This window comes from Podarcis filfolensis (genome assembly GCF_964270895.1).
Source record: "Podarcis filfolensis genome assembly, chromosome: 5".
NCBI lineage: Eukaryota > Metazoa > Chordata > Lepidosauria > Squamata > Lacertidae > Podarcis > Podarcis filfolensis.
In genome coordinates, this window is record NC_139608.1 from 94,499,250 (window position 1) to 94,519,746 (window position 20,497).

Sequence of the window (20,497 nt, forward strand, 5' to 3'; positions counted from 1 at the left end):
TTACAATAAGCACAACTTCATTTAAAGGAGAGGTTTACTTTTGTTTACTTTTGACATCTCGTATATAAAGTCACACATAGAACATTCCAAACAATATCAGCATTATCATACACAGTTATAGATTCAAAAATATAAATGGTAAATGTCCATTTAAAAAATAATTCTCATTAACAGATTAATCAAATGATTTAGTGCAGAGCACAAGAGTTAATGTTTGGATCGTGTTTGACCCTGTAAAAAGTAAATAACAGCCTCTCACTCTGCCATGAATTTAGGATGTGGCTGCAAACATTCATAAAATCCCATTACAGTCACTAACAATAATAGATAAGATACAGTTGCAAGGAGAAAAAGCAAGCAACTCTCAAAACAAGGAACTAACAAGGTTGCTCCCAGAAAAATCTCAAGTAGAACTACAGAAATGCAATGCCCACTGGAATAAAAGAGTTCTCATTGGCCTCTCACAACCCTCTAGGGTGCTACCACCATAAAAAACCCCTTGCTTCTTGTGTTGATTAACACAATGCCTGGGATAAGGAGCAAGGCCAGGGAGATCTCTGTATTGGAAAGGTATAAAACATTTACATGTGTACATGGTGTTCGGGTGCATAGATCACTGAAACATGACCATTGCTCAATATGTTTTTAAAAGTTGTTGCCTTCATGAATCAAACAGTTGCATCATTTGCTAAACACATGGACATTTGATGGCTCATGCAAGCAATGTAACATTCAGGAAAGGAAATTAATCCAAAACTGTGCAGTTGGCTGGGTAGTTGCAGCACTGAGTTCCCTCTCAGGTTGCTCAAATCCACAGTCTACATCCTAATTTACATTATTCATTTACTTTCTTTTATTTAACATATATATATATATAGTTCTTGATGGTAATAAAACCTAAAAGGGGTTTGCAATAAAAGAAAACATTAAAATTATCAATAAAATATTGTTAAAGCAGGTATTTGAGAAGCATTCAAAACTACTTCATATCAACTGCAAGCTAAAAAACAAAATCTAAAAGCATGTAACTTCTACATGTCTGGATAGGCTTGTTTAAACAAAAATATTCTTAGCGGGAGGGAGCTAGAAAGAGTAGAACAAAAGTCCCTGCCTCATTTCATTATTGATATATTGATGATATATTGATATATTGATATTAATATCGTACAGATGTGGAACGAATATCATGTGGCAGATACACCAGTGCCAATTGCACCGATCAGAGCAGTCAAGTCGGGTCACATTGGGGTAGGATAATTCCACAAGCCCATTGGTTCCAAGCTGTTCATCACCTTGAACTTAGTTCAGGAGCCCCAGATGGAGGAAGAGACATACACAGCTCTGGTGTGCTACCCTCCACTCCACTGTCCTATAGCAAGAAATGTTGCATGCTCCTGTTATCTTAACCAGTGAAGAGCGTGTTGGGTGCATATATTTACAGAAGACACCAATGAGCTGTGTGTATACATTTTTGGTGATAAAGGTTTTCTTCGTTCTCTCACAGACTTGCTGCTTTCTAACAGCTGTGTTCCATTCCTGGGCTCGGCGGAGGGGCTGGACTTCCGAACTGTGCTACTCGACGAGGAAAGGGGCCGGCTGCTTCTCGGCGCTAAGGACCACATTTTTCTGCTCAGCCTGGTTGATTTAAACAAAAATGTAAAGAAGGTCAGTTTATAAGAGGATATATGTGTGTTTGTTTCAGCTGATAAATTCATTTTTAGCCACTCTGTTCCTGCTTTCGTTGGACAAAGAGTGAACATTGTTTGTCATGCACCATCACAAGGATTTAATAGCTTCCCCTCCCACTGTTAACGTGGTTTGCTTTTAATAAACTGGATTTGTCAGCACGCATGGCCTCTTGTACAGTAATATAACATGACAAATATCGATTGGACTTCTGCCCCCATCTAGCTGGAATGTAAGCAAATGGCAACATCTCTTCTTCCATCTTGTGTTATGACTACCACGTCCAAGCAAAGGCAGTCTTCACTTAGCCCAAGTTCTCATCTCAATTATACCTATTGTGCAGGTTTTTTCAGCCAAAAAGTTTGACCCTCTACAGTAGGCTCTCAGAGTTTTACAGAAACAATTTAGAAACATTGCCAACATGTGTGCGTTCATGCTCACAGCCTGGGAGTGTTTCCCGCATCGTCTATTCCCAGAGCTCAGTCTTCTCAAAGTTTTTAATGATGAACCTCCCACAGTCAATAATCAAAACTAAGGCTCCTGAAGCATAACCTTTCATATAGCAGAAGCTGGAATATATTTAAAAGATACTCTTAGCACCATTGCTTCCCTTTGGCCCAAATTGAAAGCCCTGGTTTGCACAAGTACCTTACTTTATAAGGGTGTTTGTGGAATAATATTTCTGTGAGTTCCAAGGCAGAGTGGCTTCAGTCTCACCTCCCAGATTCATGAGTAGATTGGAACATAATTATCCTTTAGATTTTACACAGTTCTCATTTTAAAAAAAACAAAGTGAAAGGTACTTTTACATTTACAAGGTACTTTTTAAAAAACAAACTTTATTGAGAAATTTAAAAAAAATAGCAAACATGAAGTGTTGTCTTGCAAGATGAATACATGTGCAGATGTTGTATCTTGCATGCAGTCTTCCACAAGACACATTTTCAAATAAGATATAGTTAGAAATGCGTGCATTGAGCTAAAATACTATTTAAATACACATTTTGTGATATATGTTTATTTTCCACTTTGTTTTAAAATTCATACACAAGCACACACGCAGAATTTGCAAATATCCCCAGTGTAATACTCCTAATCGATTTGAGTTTCCCCACTCCTTCATAGAGTGATCAAATCAGTTGTATGTTCAGATCCTGAGTCCTCCCCAATAAAGACACATTTGACTCAAATTTTAGTTTTGGTTTTTGGCAGAATTTAGGCCACAACTTTTTCTATTACAGAAAAGTGAGTGGTTGCATAGGCTCTGGTTCGACTAGCTCCCTGAACCCTTGCAGGTAGCACTGACCCAGAGCTCTATCATAGGTCAGCCAAGGGTGAACACCTGAGGTAGGTGAAAAGCCTGGGAACAGACTCTGTTCACTCCCCAGATGCTCCCCTGGACTCAGGCACGGGCACAACCCCCTCTCGGGGGTTGACCAAACTAATCTGAGTCCCTGGAGTCCTTTAACGGAATACCCTTCACATAGGGATCGGCCCAGCTCCAGCTTTTTCCTGTAAGACCTATAGCAGTCGTTAAGAGTCGTCAACAGGCTCATCACAGCTATCTGCCAATCACCCATTCCCACCACCCTTCTGAGTAATACCCCTCCCCACCTTCTCACTATACAGAAGGATCTGGCAACTTCTGTTTCAGTGTATCTGAAGAAGTGTGCATGCACACGAAAGCTCATACCAAGAACTAACTTAGTTGGTCTTTAAGGTGCTACTGGAAGGAAAAAAAAATTTTTTCACATTGAACCAGTTCCTATCCGCAATCTTACAAGTTGTGATGATTTGCAGGCGAAACCCAAATGGCAACAGCCAATCAGCCAAGTGGGGAAATTCCTACCATGCCCCTGTCCCAACGACAGACAACACATGACGGCATAGCAAGGTCAATTGCTGAAAAAACCCTAAATATAGGGGGAGGTGGGCAGGTGTTCTGATGCACAAGCGAAAAGAGGAAGTTCTACGACGTGTGCATGGGTATAAATAGGTCCCTCGAACTGTTTGCCTTCTTTCCCATTGGCCAAATTGAACCCAGCAATGAGGGAACACCAATTGGGCGTTGTGGCTATCCAAACGACCCTGCAACATGTTGATCTCACCACAACATGTGCCCTCTGTAAGGAGGACACGATTAATCACATAAGGAACATTCATATTTATCAACATGCAGACATCACTGAAGGCATTTAGAGTGAAGGCAACGCTTTTTAGATTGACCACATAGAGTATCCTAGCCAATCAGCAATTGATGAAGTCACAGAAGGCGAATAAATCTTATTGAGAGCCGTACATTGAGGATTAATTACTTTTTTGGTCCCTTTCAATGTGATCCCTTCCCTCAATATAAGGGAACAGTGGATGCTTTTCATCTCTGGCTCTAATGTTCATGTAGATTTTTCCCCTCCACCATTAGGTGTTCACTGAATACCATTTGTCATAATAGAAGCATCAGGTCCTGTTCTAAACCCCGAGGAGCTCAGCCCCAAGTGATTGCCAACCCCCCGCCCCCCCCCCCCCGGCCTGTGCAGGTTGACTGAGAGATACATCCCATTCCATTTAATGGGGCTTAAGTGTGTAGAGGATCACAGCCTTGCAGCACAATCGTATGCATGTCAAGTCAGAGGTAAGTCCCATTGAGAGCGGTAGGATTTTCTCCCATGCATATCATTGCAGTCTTAATCTTAGAAGCTTGAATAATGTTCTGTACGTACCAAAGCCGTAACGCTCTGATGAGACGCAAGTTTCTCAACAACGCCTAACAGAAAACTGAACTCATGGGTATCTGTGGTGATGGCAATCTCCTTACTTAGCTGTCAACAGCCTGAAACCGTGCAATATGGGAACCAGATGCTTGCATGAGAAAACTTTAGATTTGAATATAATACGTTGCAATAACTGAGACTATAATTATATTTTGTTGTAATTAAAGTATTTTTTTTGTCCCTCTGTCATCGATTTCTAATTTTTCCACAAGCATAATAATTCAAAAGCATATTGGTTCACGTATTGATGGCTATCCCAGACAATGGATGTTAAGTTATTTGATGGGAGGTGGGAAAGAGGATTTAAATCACCCACTAAGGCTGGACTTCCAATAAAATAATCTACAGGCAGCCTAGTTTTCCCATGGCTGAAGCTGTTGACCATCCAAGCCAGTGCAGTTTGCTTATGTACCTCTTTGTTCTTGCTTAGCACTGCACTTTTAGAGTGAGTGAAGTGAGAGTACAAACTTCCTCTGTATTTTCACAATGATCCTGTAAGGTAAATCTGCATTATTTTCTCTATATTGTGGCTCAGCAGAGACAGAGAAGTCAGCATCTCTGATTAAGGCTGGAACTAAATAACGTAGCAGTTATTGGGCAGATCCACACGACATACTCATTACACATTCAAAGCATATGACTTCCCCGAAAGAATCCTGGGAAGCGTAGCAGGGCCACAATCCCTAGCACCCTTAGCAAACTACAGTGAAATATACGGAGCTGAAGCCTGGATACACGGTGCGAGGCAGCGGTGCGGCAGGTGGCGGTACTGCGGTGCTGTGTGTGGCAGTCAGCTCAGCGGGATCCCATCCTCGTCGCCAGTGAAATATACTCAGAGTCGCAAAGTGATTTCATGCTCTTTATTCAGCTCATAGTGGTGAGGAGGAATGAATGAAAGTCCCCTCAAGGTATCTGCTTTATATACATTATTTACACAATGGGCTGCACATGATTGGCTAATTCCGGAATTCTACTGTAAGCCAATCAGGTTGTGGATTCACTTCTATCTGGAGCATGATTGGGTGGTTCCTGCCAACCAATCATACTGCTGCCTTGTTCTAGGACCAATCAGACTGCTGCATTCTGAATCCTATTGTTCTAGGACCAATCAGACTGCTGCCTTTTGGATCCTATTGTTCTAGGACCAATCAGACTGCTGCAGTTTGGATCCTATTCAACTCAGTACATAACATACAGTGCCCAGGATTCTTTGGGTAAAGCCATGTGCTCTACATGTGGGTATGATGTGGGTCCACCCATCATGGCTACTGGTCCTAAGTAGCAGTTCTGAAGCTTATCCCATCCTTTGTGGCCCTCCAGATCTTGCCAGGGATGATGGGAGCTGGAATTCTACAATATCTGAGGGCCTCTCTTGCCCTATAGCAGTGATGGCCAAACTCGGCCCTCCAGCTGCTTGGGGACTACAACTCCTACCATCCCTAGCTAACAGGACCAGTGTTCAGGGATGATGGGAATTGTAGTCCCAAAACAGCTGGAGGGCCAAGTTTGACCATCACTGCCTGATAGCATTTAGCAGTACATAACATGGGACAGGAGGTCATCCTGCTCATAGTTCCTCAATACTCAATCCACTTCACAAAGTGCAGTGTTTGCAGGGCTGGGAATTGGTGTCATGGCATGATGTTTTGCATCACAAAAGAAGGTGCGCAGCTGATGTTCTCAGAAGCAGCCCAGCACTTAGTGAACCTCTAGCTCATGTCAGAGGTGAGATTTGTACCACAGGCTCTATAGCAAAGCATTTGGCACACAGTAAATGCTGTAAGAAAGATGGTCCGCAATACATGTCAAAGCTGCCGAAGAGGAACACTAATTTCATTCTTGCGGCTTCTCCTTCTGCACAAATGCTTGCCGCTTTTTTGAGTGAGTAAACAAACATAGGAGCATATCCTCCGATCAGCCTTGGGAGCCCCTGGTCCTCCTTGGGCTGTGGTTAGCAACGCGCAGGGAGAAATTGCAGGTTCTGTTTACGGTTTTGCAGAAGAGTCTGTCTGTTTCTGATAAGCTTCTCTCCCAGGCTTATCATTATGGGCCATCGCTACGGAGCAGCATATTTTAATTACTATAAAAGGTAAACTGCTATTCTGAGCTCCTTTGCCTCCCTAGCGATCCCCATGGGATCTGTGGGTGCCCCAGTCTTTTGGCAGCCACCCTACCTATTTCAGTCCCCCAGGGCAGATTTATAGGTCTGGCTTTTGGAACGACGGTCTCAAAGGAATCTCTGCCTGTCCGCCTTCCTCTTTAATTGCTCTTTGTAGTTGCACCCCTGGTCACGATACATGTACTATTCCTGCTGGGCTTGGTGTATATCAAACTCACTTGAAAGACTTCAGCGCTTGAAAGGTACTCCCCAGTAGCAAATAAGTGTCAGAATGTGGTGTTTGTGCTGCGCTGTGTTTAGACTGACCGCGGTTTGCCTTGGCTGGGTGCCACCCGGCCTTGCTCCAGGCTTTCCTCCGCACACACGGGGAGCTGTGTGGGCTTCAAGCATGTCCTTTGTGTGCCTCGGAATTCAGAGTCATCTGACAAAATACGTTCCGTTACAGGTAGCCTCTGGGGACCAAAGCAGTAAATTGGAATATTAAATGCCTTCCTGCAAATGATACGAGTGTTAAATGACTTGGAAACGCTGCCATATGATATTTAAGATGGATCCCGTGATCCGAAGTGGGAATTAGGTCTGCTGAACAAATAAGCGTGTTTTTATTGTTTAAGTCCCTGCAAATAAATCTGAATTATACAGAGTCTTCTGTTTCTATTGGAAATAGGCATGCACATAGAGGCAATTAGAGGGTTTGCCCGGAAAAGTGTTGGCCAACCCGGTGTCTAAACCAACATCATTTATTGTACAATATTGAAATGCTGTGCTTTTAAGAGCAATTTAAAAAGGACAAATATGGTCCGTGCCTGAGGTGGTTTCCCCCTATCCGTATCGTGGGCTGTGTAGCTTCTAGCTTACCCACAAAATTTCTCCCCAAAGTTAATGACATTACCACAATGACATGGTGGAGCATGGTTAGGATATTTCCTAAGTATCATGTGAAAATAATAATAATAGTAAGAGCATTTGAAATATTTATCTTGAGATCGTTGCATGAGACACCGCACTGCTCAGGAGGCTAAACAAGGATAGGAGGCGTTTTGATTATTGCTGTGGAACTGTTTGCGGGATCCGCCCATGACGTCTGCTGTAATGAGTGTGCTATCAAGGAGCAACAAACTTTTGACCAGCTGCCAATGCTCAGGCTCTGTGTGTTCCAAGAACCTCAGCCACATCTGGCCACAGAGATAAATGGAGGAGACATTCCCCCAGAACCCTCTTGTGCATCAGCTGTTTAGGCCTCCCACCTGACACAGACAGAGAGAGGATACATCACAAAGTATTGCTCTTTGGAGCATTGTGGGTCGGAAACGTTTGTTTGGGGACAGGAAATTGTGCTTTAAACAAGAATATTATGTAACTTCTTCGGAGCTGTGCTGCTGGCAAGGAAGCGCTTTTCAGAACAATCTCTAAAATTTTCTTCATGCAAACAATTTAATAGGGATTCTATAAAGTCCTAGTAGTTTAAAAAGGTAAAGGTAAGGGGACCCCTGACCATTAAGTCCAGTCGCAAACGACTCTGGGGTTGCGGTGCTCATCTCGCTTTATTGGCTGAGGGAGCCGGCATTTGTCCGCAGACAGTTTTTCCAGGTCATGTGGCCAGCATGACTAAGCCGCTTCTGGTGAACCAGAGCAGTGCACGGAAATGCCATTTAGCTTCCCGCCGGAGTGGTACCTATTTATCTCCTTGCACTTTGACGTGCTTTCAAACTGCTAGGTTGGCAGGAGTTCGGACCAAGCAACGGGAGCTCACCCCGTCGCGGGGATTCGAACCACTGACCTTCCGATCGGCAAGCCCTAGGCTCTGTGGTTTAGACCACAGCGCCACCCGCGTCCCACCTAGTAGTTTAGAAAAGTACAAAACAATGTTATGGTGTCAAATGCTTGTGAGTGCTTTCCCTGGCTCCCTACACAGAATTTAAAAGAATAATCAAATCTCACTGATTAACACTGGAAACCTATAAATGTCTCCTCGGCTATAGGTCCCTTTGACTTTAATTAGATTTGTGTCTAAGTGTCTGCAGGATGTGGCCTTATACAATATAGTGCAATCTTAAACCCCAATGGTGATGGGTGGAGGAGATTGGCATTGCATATACTTGTCTCTCCAGTGATCTCTGCTGGCAGAAAAAAGCACCAGCAGTTATGGGGGTTCTGTCCAGCTTTGCCCAAGGCAGACAGAAAGCTACTGCTGCTGGTTTTTCCATCACTGGTAGCAAGCAGAAAATCCTGAAATGGGGCATTTGGGGGCAGGGTGGGCGCAGTTTAGGATCTTTGGGATCCAAACCCTGCAGCTCTCCTAAGAGGCATGATTCTTGGCCGCTTTACAACAGCAGCCTGAAGCTAGAGCAATAAGAAGTTATGAGACTTCCCCACTCCGAACACACATGGAGACCTCTTTCAAATATACTGTATTTTTCGCTGTATAAGATGCACCCGACCATAAGACGCACCTAGTTTTTAGAGGAGGAATCTAATATTGTTGAAGAGGAAGGAGGAGGGAAGATCAGGCTAAGGAGCCTCTGGTCCATCCGCCTCTTTGGGGAAGCTGGATCTGCTGGCCGCTTAGCAGCGTTGTCCCTGCTGGGGGGATCGGAGGAGGCAGGTGAGACGAAGCGACACTCTTCAGCGAAGCGAGAGGAGGAAAGGAAGGGAGCCGTCACGGAGCCCCTTCCTTTCCTCCTCCCGCTTTACTGAAGAGGCGCTGCGCTGCTCTGCTGAAGCCAGCAGAGCAAGAGGGAGAGCTGTGCAGTGCCTCTTGGTCTGCTGGCTTCCCAGCAAAGCAGAACGAGGGACGGAAGGGGCTCCGTAAGAGCTCCCTTCCGTCCCTCATCGTGCATCACTGTGAAGGCATCACAGCAAGAGGTGCTGCGCAGCTCTCCCTCTTGCTCTGCTGGCTTCAGCAATAGCTGCACAGCCTGCATTCGCTCCATAAGACGCACACACATTTCCCCTTACTTTTTAGGAGGAAAAAAGTGTGTCTTATAGAGCGAAAAATATGGTATGTGGTCGTAGATTTGATGCCTTTCTCCTCCTCTGAATCCTATTTCTGATTACACTGTTAATGTGCTTCTAGTTTCAGTCGAAGGTTTAAAGCAGTTAAAAGACTCCAATATGTGAGATTGCTGTAAAAAATGTAGATTAATTGTTTATTTGGCATGGATTAGGTTTCTCTAAGTAGTCAGTTTAGATGTTCTTCCAAGTGGTCATGCTGGGAGAATACTAATGGATGATTCTCTTGATACTGGACATTAGCTAATACCAATGGACTTTATCCTACTGAATAATCAGTTATCACTGCACTGCTATTAAATGCTTTTAAAGAATCAAGCTAAAGAATGGTCTTGTATGTTTTGACATTTGGAAAGGCCTGTTTCTGATCTGAGCATTGTAAAATATATATATATATATTACTAAGTGCTTTTGAAGCATTAACATCACCCCAGTAGTGAGCTAGAGAGGTGAGGTCAGTGTAATCTGTATTTTCCTCCAAATATGGCTTATGGAAAATTACTGGAATTAGATTTCAAGAACAGATTCACTGTGCTGCCTCAAACAAGAGATTTTGTTTCACCTGCATTGGGGGTGGGGTGGGGATTGTGAGGATAAAAATGAAGGACCCCGTTCATGTTTGCTGAGGGTTCCTCAAACATGTACCGCTTGAAGCACGATAAATACTGATAGGGAAGTAAAAAGAGGGTCCTGAAGTCAGCTGCATTTGTGAGCTCCTTGTGGGACAGGACCCTAAGAAGAACAAGAAGGATGGGTCACATCCTTTGTGCTGCTTTGCATGAGTTACAAGGCCAGTTGCAAAGTGGGGGAAAGAGTATCTGCTCAGCTTAATGTGAATGTCTTTCTACATGGAGATCTGTGCCTGCAAGGAGGGAGTTCTGGACATGATTCCCCCGCCCCAACCTTTCTTTGAGTTCCTTGAAGGAAGAACAGGAATGCAGATATGCAAAATAACAACAACAACAACACCAAAACCCTTACCTATATAAATTGTGAAATCTTCCGATACTAAAACACCTGTTCTAAATTGATTGCAGATATATTGGCCAGCAACAAAGGACAAGGTGGATTTATGCAAACTAGCTGGGAAAGATGCACAGGTAAGTACAATACATGCAGATGGAAACTGCCTTCAGTTGTGTGGGCAATGTTGAAAATCTGTTTGTTGCTGCAGTCTTATCCCCAGTTACCTTGGAGAAAACCCCACTGAATGCAATGTGAGGCATTGTTTGGAAGAGAAAGGTGGTGGAGTCACCGTCTTTAATGCCAACACTCCCTGTGGAGCAATCCTACATCCTGACGCCGTGACCTTCAGATAGAGACGCATCGAGAAGATGGGCGACCCAGTGGGTCACCAGTTGTATTTTTTTTAAAAAAAATATTTTATTAAGGGTTTTCTTGTTTTACAGTGTAAGTGTAATGCCTCGTATTTTTTTCTTTTCTTCCATGTAACATTTTTACAAATCTGTTTCATTTGATGAGGCATTAGGGAGAGAAGAAAAAAAAAGAAAAAAAAAGAAAGGGGGTGGAGGGAGGGGAGATGGATGGGGGTGGGGTCGGGTAGCGGTGTTTCTGTTATGCTTAATGTATGTAGAGTTTGGTGTCAGCGTGCTTGTGTTGTTCACTTGTGTTCCTTCGGTGGTGAGAGAGGTTGGGGTTGGCCTAGGGTGTGATTGTTTGTTTGTGATTGGCTGTGGTGATCTTTGTTTTCGTGTGTGAGTGAGGTGGGTGGGTGTTTTGGATCAGGTTAGCCATATTGATTTGTATGCTGTTGGTGGATTATTGTCGTTGTCCTGTTGGGCTGTGTATGTGATAAAGGGGAGCCATACCGGGGTGAAGGTGTCTTCTTCTGTTTGTCCCCATGTCAGTTTCAGTTTATTATTTAATTTTTCTAGTAGGGCTGTTTCCCATACTATTTGGTACCATTGGTCCATGCTTACTCCTGACAGGTCTCTCCAGTGTCTGGTTATGGTGTTTCTGGCTGCTGAAAGTAGGTGGGTTATGAGTTCTTTGTGGTGTAAATGGCCGCAATATACAAAATACTACTCCAAAACCCCGCAAATCCCCTAGACGCAATCAAAAAACAATGGGAGAATGACATAGGCTATGAGATTAACCCCACTCAATGGACCAGAATGTGGTCTAAACCCCCCTTTAAATCCATATCAACGAAAAGAAAAGAACTCACACTGAAACTCACCTACAGGTGGTACCTAACACCAAGGAAACTAGCGCTAATACACCCAGGAACCTCACCAAAATGCTGGAGAGGGTGCACCTCCACAGGCACATACCTCCACATGTGGTGGGAGTGTCCCAAAATCCAACTATTCTGGACAACAGCCATACAAGTAATATGTAAAATAACTAAACAAGTATTAGACGTCACCCCAGAATTGGCCCTACTAAACATCTTCCAAGACCAGTTGTATTTTTGTTGGTGAAAGTGGCAGCATAAATCAGGCATAGGCAAACTCCGGCCCTCCAGATGTTTGGGACTACAATTCCCATCATCCCTAGCCAACAGGGCCAGTGGTCAGGGATGATGGGAATTGTAGTCCCGGCATAGATGATAATTCTAAAAAAGGAATCAAGTAAAAAGTCACCAATTGTTTATCACCCTCTGGGATCTATATATACCTCACTCCAAAATGGTTTCTTTTTTTCATCCTCCCTTTTACCCCACTGCCTCCTTCAATTATTATTTTTTGATAAAGGCAGGGGGGACGGGACCCCAAACCTCTGCTCAACTCTAGTTCCTTAGTCATGTTCAAGTGTGATGGGATGTTAAGAAAGTGAGGCCAACTGATATAGAGTGATTGATGCACAAGAGCCAAGCCTTGGTAAGGCAGGGTTTCCTTCCATTCTCTTTTTTGAATGCGTATTTCATAATAGATGCTCTGATCCATCACAGCAAGGCATAATAAAGGCACTTCAAGGACAACGTTGACTGAAGTGGAACTGTGGCGGTGCTCCCTGTTGAAGGGGGAGTATTCATTACAGAACAGAGCTTGTAGGTTTCCATCATTCAGCATAAGCCCTTTGAAGTCTGTGAGAGTTGTAAATTACGTGGATTTACTCCATTTTCATTTATGCCTGTTGAAAAAGCCAGTTTCTGCTAGGAACGTGCAGAGCACAGCTTGAGCACAGCATATTAACAAAAGCAGACTTGTGCATTAATATTACAGTAATTAGTTGATGGCAGAATATTATTATGTTTTAGCCAACCCATGCTGCTGGCTTATGCAAGAGAAGACCATTGGTCCCTCTAGCCCAGTGCTGTGGTCTCTAACAGAAGTCGCAGGCACATAAACCTGCTCTTGCCTGAGTTGCTTCAATGAAGAAGATGAGAATTGAACAATGGATCTCCTGAATGCCAAACACACACCGTGCTGAGCTGAAGCCCCACAATCCTCTGGGCACAACTGTTCTTCATTTCTCCATTTCTCCCCACCTGTCCAAACCAGACCATTTTCTTCCCCAGTAGCTTAGTTTGGACATCATACCAAACCATTGGGCTAGAGTCAATGGGAGACTTTGTTGGGCAGCTGCTGAGGACCACGTCCTTTGGGGGGCACACCGTTGATCCCCAGAGCCTCATTGACATCTCTGCCTGATTACTGGTCTTCTCTGAGGTTGCAAGCTGTGGCAAGAGTGAGGCACCAGAGCAGCAGTTTCCACTTGCTTCTGGGTGGCTGTGAATACTGGGAAGAGAGAGAGAGAGGACCCATAAATGGCCAGTGGAGACCTCAGCGAGGAGGAGATGGACCCACTCAGGGAGGGGGACCCACTGAGGACATTTCTTGTATATAATTATGACATTATAGATCATTAAGTATGCATTATGGGAATTATGTGCCCTGCCCTGAGATCAAAGGAGATGGACTAGGTCAGGCATAGGGAAACTCCAGCCCTCCAGATGTTTGGGGCTACAATTCCCATCATCCCTGACCACTAGTCCTGTTAGCTAGGCATGATGGGAATTGTCGTCCCAAACATTTGGAGGACCAGAGTTTGCCTATGCCTGGACTAGGTTATATATAAACCACACTTGCCCAAGGGAACAGGTCTCAACCTCCATCCCCATTATCTCTAGGTAGGGCTGGGAATATCCTTTGTCTGAAATGCTGTCAGTATAGACCAAGCATAGGCAAACTCGTCCCTCCAGCTGTTTTGGGACTACAACTCCCATCATCCCCAGCTAACAGGACCAGTGGTCAGGGATGATGGGAATTGTAGTCCCAAAACATCTAGAGAGCCGAGTTTGCCGATGCCTGGCATAGACAATGCTAAGCTAATGGTCTGACTTGGAACAAGGCAGCATCTATTTCCCCTGAAACCTGGAGCCAGCACGGGCACTAAAAATTTAGAACCCAGTCCATGATTCCATGGTTTGAGCTTTTAGATGTGCAGTGCTCAAACAATTGTTCTGAGCTGTTCATTGGTTTTCTCTTCCCGCTCCATCTCTGCAAATCCATTGCTTCCATCAAGTAATGCAGTAATTTATTGGTTTGGATGTCTCACTAGACTATATTTAGCTCAAACTACGGTTTGCAAACCCACTTCAGGCGATGATTTGTGATTCTGGTATACTCCCCAATCACAAATCATGGTTTGTCAATTCAGACGCCAAGCCACAGTTCAGCTTCCTTAACTATGGTTTGGTGTGAAAGCTGGGTGTTATGCAATGTTTAGTTTTAAAACAATAAACCCTGCTTGCCGGCTTTCTGCCAGACATTTCTCCAAGTTGTTTCAAACCTTCCTCGGCATCATGAAGTATATTGGCCTGGCAATGGAATGGAATGGAATATTGCATAGCTAATGATGATGAATAATTTCTGCCCATCTTTCCACAATAGACAGAATGTGCCAACTTCATCAGAGTCCTACAACCTTACAACAGGACCCATGTTTATGTCTGCGGTACGGGAGCTTTCCACCCGGTCTGTGGCTACATAGAGCTTGGAACACACAAAGAGGTAATTTAATCCACTCCCAAATGGTGCATGACAAGGAATGGCTCTAACTTTCCCTCGCATCCATCATTCCCTTGAAAATACAGTCTATGGCCATATAAAAAATGATCTGACAGCCCTTTATACAAACAATGGGGCAATGTTAAGTTTTTGCCAGTCGTGTAAGAACTCATGTTCTCACATTTTTGATGTGTGCATATTGCACGTTAGCAAACCTCTGCGCTCAAACAAGGTGATTAATATCATTCTGCACAGGCTGGCTTTCCTGGGTGATTAATGGTGCAATGGGCCCATTGAACCCAGATGGCTTGCGTGACCTTCCCCAGCAGGGAATGGTAGCCAGAGAAAGGGCAGTTAAATGGGCAGGCTAGAGAGCTGGATTTGGATATTGGCAACTCCATTCCAAGTCCCTGCTAAAACATGTTTCTCTCTGGACCCTCTCCATCCTTAGAGTGGAAGCTTTGTGTCGATTGTTCCATTGGAGAGTGGGAGTCTCGCTGCACTTTTGGGGCTCATTGCACTAGCCCCCACTGGCACAACTGTTTAGTTGAATGTCGCCCAGAGCTTGTTAGAGGATACATGGAATGCGCATTCCAAAGTACGTTATATGCGGATGCTACAGAAATTGAGCAATAATAATATTAAGTAAAGGAATGGCAAGGCGTATCATGCCTCCATTAGGTGTTCTGGGGACTGAGAGTTCTCCGCCATTGTGTGGTTTTTGTTTTGAGATTGATTGCACATTTAATGAAACGGTGTCGTATTTTGTTTCTGCTTTCGCATCATGTTGCTAATGCTTAATTTTGAATGTTTACGGTCCTCCGCCTCAGGACCTTTAGCTGAAGGGCAGATTCTGAAAGCTCTTAATGTGTAAATAAAAAGATAGATAGATAAATGAAGGCTGCCTCTGATGGTGGGAATGACTCTGAGACACATAGTCAGCACCCCATCGAGACAAAAACAAAAGGGGGGAAAGTGGGAGAGAAGGAATTTATCTTGCAAGAGCCTCATAGCTGAGTGTAGGCTTCCTCTATACAAAAGCCAAGCTGTGCTGTGGTGCCAAGTTCTTTCTATCTAATTCTGTAGCTTCAAAGGGCCAGATGACCATTATCCTAATCTTTGTAATTATCAAACAACACACTTGCGATTTGTTGCGAATTGAGACTCTAATCTCCTGTTGTGGAAGCAAAAATCTCAAGATGTTCTTCCTTCCTCTAATGAGCTTTTCATGCCTGCTGGTCAGCCTTTGAGACCTGCCAGCTACCTGCCGTCCTGGGCCATTCTGTAGAAAGATAAATGTCTGGCTGGTGATCAGATGGCTTACAACCTGGTTTAAAACTATGCAAGGCTCTCTCCAGAAGGGTCAGAGAGTTCAGCACAAGGAGATTAAAAAAATCTAGGCCTTCTGCCATTGCAGTCGATGCCAAGTCTAATTTCATGGAAGCAAGATGGCGGTGCCTTTGGTTATCGTAAAACTTGCAGATGTGAGACCCACCCAGCTGAATCAGACTAGAGTTCTAGCCAGAGGCCCCCGGGGAGCTTACAAAGTGGGTAGGAAGAGTGCAGCTATCCCTGGCTCTTCCTTCCCTGCAGCTGATCTTAACAGGTATACATGACAGTTCCATGTCGCTATTGCCACCAACTCCCTTGCCCCCCAGGACACCCAAAACCCTTCAGGTTTTGGCCTTGCAAGGTTATGTTATCATTCACCAGTCATCCCACACATTTTTAATCAGGCTTTCTTGCATGTAAAAGGTTTGAAGAGTTCATTATCCTGTTAGTCTTTCATTATAGCATGTTAGTCTTTCAAAGCAGTCTCTTGGCCCCGTTCAGGTGAAGAGAGTTGTGAAGAAAAGGAGTAGCCTCAATTCACAGCTGAACCGGCAGATATGAAGTCTGAGTTCAGGTGTCAAGTCTTCTCCCTAAGAACCAACACCTCCATTCTCCAGAGACTCTGCCTTTCCTTCTCCTGCAGCAGCTACCACCTTCTCCAGCCAGAGACAGCTGTAGAGAATGTCTTGTTGTTTTGCATGGGTCCAGAAAGAGGTGGTGCCCTTCCCTCCTTCCCTTCCTTGGATCCCAGCACAAAGTCAGAGGATCGGGGTCACCATTCTCCAGCCTGCTGCAAATGGAGGGATGGGTGGTCCTTTCACTTCTGTGGCTGGTGGGATGGCTCCTTCACTTTGCCTCACTGCAGGAGGAAAGAGTAGTAGTCATGCAGTTGAGTTGAAGGGGGTGGAAAGTACAAGACCAGCCTGTCAGTTCAGCTGTAAAGTTGTGGGGAAACTTATATGTGAGTTGTCCTGTTACGCTGTTCCTGCCTTTGCCTTTATGTCAATACACATATATGTTGTGACCGGCTGTGGCTCCATTGAGCAGGGTGTAAACCTTGTACTGTGAATGAGCAGAGCTATTGCGTGGCAAGTTCCCAACCCCCCCAGGTGGAAATAATGACACATGACACAATTATTAAGGTTTATGGGCTAAAAAAAGGCCACAACCTTATTGGTTACAGGTGATGAGCGGTATTGGCTTAGGCATTGGTCCTAACCGACTATATCCGACTCCAGCCCATCTGCTTGAAGTCTGGGAAGGGTTAACCACCAGTAGGGGGAGTCCTGCTGATGCACATCAACTAGGAACCCCCCCCCCCGGGGGTCACCGATAGGGGTCATGTCTTAGGCCCTAACCTCCCTAGGCTTCGGACAGGGCCACCCCCCCCCCCCCGAATCCTTTAGCAGGGCAGGTGATGGCACTACGTCCCCTCTTCCATCTACAGAACTAAATCAATGCCTAACCACCAATGCCTACCCAGGAAGTTGTGGCGATTTTCTACGAGGTAGGCGAAAACCACGTGGCTGGTGCCAATTTGCCAAGTGGAAAAATTCCTACCAGGCCCTCAATGGCAACCAACCACGGTCCATAGCAAGGTCAATAAGAAAACCTATAAGGGTGGGAGGGTGGGAAAAGCAAGAACAGCTGGTGGGTGGCAAAGAGGGAGATCCCCAGGCTGAGTCCTGCCTTTATAGGGCAGGCCCCGCCCCTGAGCCAGCCGATTGGCCGGCTAGGGGGTGATGCAGCCAGGAATCCCCCCAATCACACGGGGCCACCACATTTGTGGAGGGGCCATGAAACCCGCAACCCCACCTACTCCTTAGTGCGGAAGTGACTTTGCTGAGCATCCGATTGCTACGCAGCTTGACAGAGCTCTCCCCTTGCCCAAACTAGGCTGACTTGTAAGATATACAGCATCACCAGTTTAACGCTTTGCTTTTCAGAGACAAGAACAGAAATCTGCACATGAAAGGGCAATATTAGGCAGCCATAGAAAACGGCAAAGAAAATCTGAGCCGTATAATTCAGTTTGCTGCCTTTTCCTATATGGGCTTTTACGTTAGAAATCAGACCGCTCCTGGACTAATGAAAATATCCTTTATATGCAGGATGTGGCATTCAGATTTGATGCTCACAACTTGGAGTCTGGCAGACTGAAATGTCCTTTTGATCCTCAGCAGCCGTTTGCATCTGTCATGGCAGGTAAGAGTTTAGCAGAAGCAATGATTTCCCGCTCATCATAGTATAAGAACATTCAGCTTAAAAGCTGGTGTTGCATATTGGCTGAGTGACTCTTATGAACCAGGAAGTTCCCTTTCCTGTAATGAACCTGCTATATGGCAAACTAAGGCTCAGTCCACTTTCACCCTCTCCTGTCTCCAGCATTAGGCTTCCTTTGCAAGGTGGTCGTAAGGATTACGATGCACGCACTTGAAAGCTGCATATGAGGCAAACACTTGAAAGCTGTCTATCAATAAATGTCTAAATGCCTACATGAAGTAGTATACCTCTGAATACCAGTTGCTAGAAACTGCAGGAGGAATGGGAGTCATGGACTAGATAAGCCACTAGCACGATCCAGCAAGCTTTTTATTGGTTTTTAGTATTTTGGTGAAAAATACTAGGTAAAATTAAAAGGATAATTCCTTGGATATTAAGATCCAGGTTTGGAACAACTGCTCTTTGGCGAGAGAGCCCTAGCAGAGATTTGAAATCACAAAATATGCAGCAAAATACAAACAGAATATAGACTGTTAGAGCTTTGAAATATAAGTTGCTTCCTGCTTCCCTTAGCATAAAAAAGGGGCCACATGTTTGGTAAGTTAAAACCTCTTACAAACTCTTCAAAGCTCAGATACATGTGCTTTTTCACACAGCATTCAGAAAAGGCGGGCAGTAAAACGTACGTTCCAAAGTAGCGAGAGTTTTTAAATTATTTGTATAGAAATATAAAAATGGCTTACTTAAGCCATGCACTCCAGTTTAGACCTCCTTGCTGGTAGGGTTCACATGGTGGACTGGGAGAACCAAGAGTTTGGTAGCCCTTCCTCCCAAGGTAGGGGGGGTGACCTAGCCTGGCAGGACAGCTTACTCTATGGTCTTAACCCCTTATGCATTAATTAGAGTTACCGTATTTTTCGCCCTATAGGATGCACCGCCCCATAGGACGCACCTAGATTTTTTTGGGGGGGGGAATAAAGGGGAAAAAAATATCCCCCCCCAGGCGCGGGGCTGGGGCGGGGGAAGCCCAAGCTTCCCCCGACGCCAGCCCCCAGAACGGGACCCAGAGCGATGCCGAAGCTGCGTGCAGCTTTGGCATGGCTCTGGGAGCTTGCGGGGCTGGAGGAGGGGGAAGCCCCCCGGCAGCCTTCTAACCAAGTCGGGGGACAGCGGGAAAGGCGTGCTGTGCCTCCCCGCTGTCCCCCGAGCTTGTGGGGCTGGCGGTGGGGCTCTCCTGAAGCCTGGAGAGCGAGAGGGGTCGGTGCGCACCGACCCCTCTCGCTCTCCAGGCTTCAGCGAAAGCCTGCATTTGCCCCATAGGATGCACACACATTTCCCCTTCATTTTTGGAGGGGGAAAAGTGCGTCCTATAGGGCGAAAAATACGGTAAGCATGTTGGTTATATCAGCCTGTATATCCTACACTCTTCTATGGTTATTATGACCTGCTTCCAGTCAACTCTGAGCTAGAGCAATACTATGCAGCATCATATGGAACAATTATCCAATTTATTTGAAGTTAAAAAAAAAAAGGTAAAAGGTAAAGGACCCCTGGATGGTTAAGTCCAGTCAGTGGGGTGTGGTGCTCATCTTGCTTCAGGCTGAGGGAGCGGGTTTTTGTCTTCAGACAGCTTTTCTGGGTCATGTGGCCAGCATGACTAAAGTGCTTCTGGTGCAACAGGACACTGTGACAGAAGCCAGAGTGCATGGAAATGCTGTTTACCTTCCCAGCACAGTGGTACCTGTTTATCTACTTGCACTGGTGTACTTTCGAACTGCTAGGTTGGCAGAAGCTGGGACAGAGCAATATGAGCTCACCCCGTCTTGGGGATTCGAACCGCTGACCTTCCGCTTGGCAAGCCCAAGAGGCTCAGTGGTTTAGACCACAATGCCACCTCCCATCCCATGTATTTGAATGTATTTTAAGAACATGCCTGTCATAATCAACATAGCCAGTTTTTCAAGCTCCTTCATTTATGTCGTATTTGTGTATGCATTTCTCTCTGGGCTTCTCCACACTGACCTTTCCTCATCACTTTCCAGGCACAGGCTATGCTGTAAAGCTCCATTTCTGAGTGTTCATTTCCCCCTCCAGAGCAGTTTCCATGAAAACCCGCTCTTCAAAGCTGAACTGGACCAACCAGCAATCCAAGGAAAACCAGAATTGCCATTTGTCGTGCTCCAGCTTTAAAAAGAGGGTTTTCATGGGAAAAGCTCCAGGGCAAAAAAGAAAGAAAGAAAATAAAAATTACTCGGAGCTTGAAAGCATGGACCTGTGCCTGGAAGCGAGCAAAAGTAAAGTGTGGACAAGCCCTAAGGGACACACATTCACTTGCAGAAAGACCTGTTTATTACTAGGGCTGAGTGAAAACAACTCCC

General features: G+C 45.0%; 1 protein-coding gene across 1 annotated transcript in view; it reads left to right on the top strand.

Annotated features, from left to right (window-relative positions):
- SEMA3D (semaphorin 3D) overlaps positions 1–20,497 on the top strand; it is a 174,957-nt gene that overhangs the window by 65,116 nt on the left and 89,344 nt on the right. The window contains exons 3-6 of the mRNA XM_083615609.1: positions 1,505–1,665; positions 10,626–10,688; positions 14,448–14,567; positions 18,008–18,101. Of these exons, the coding sequence (XP_083471735.1) occupies positions 1,505–1,665; positions 10,626–10,688; positions 14,448–14,567; positions 18,008–18,101 (438 nt within the window). The remainder of the gene's footprint in view (positions 1–1,504; positions 1,666–10,625; positions 10,689–14,447; positions 14,568–18,007; positions 18,102–20,497) is intronic.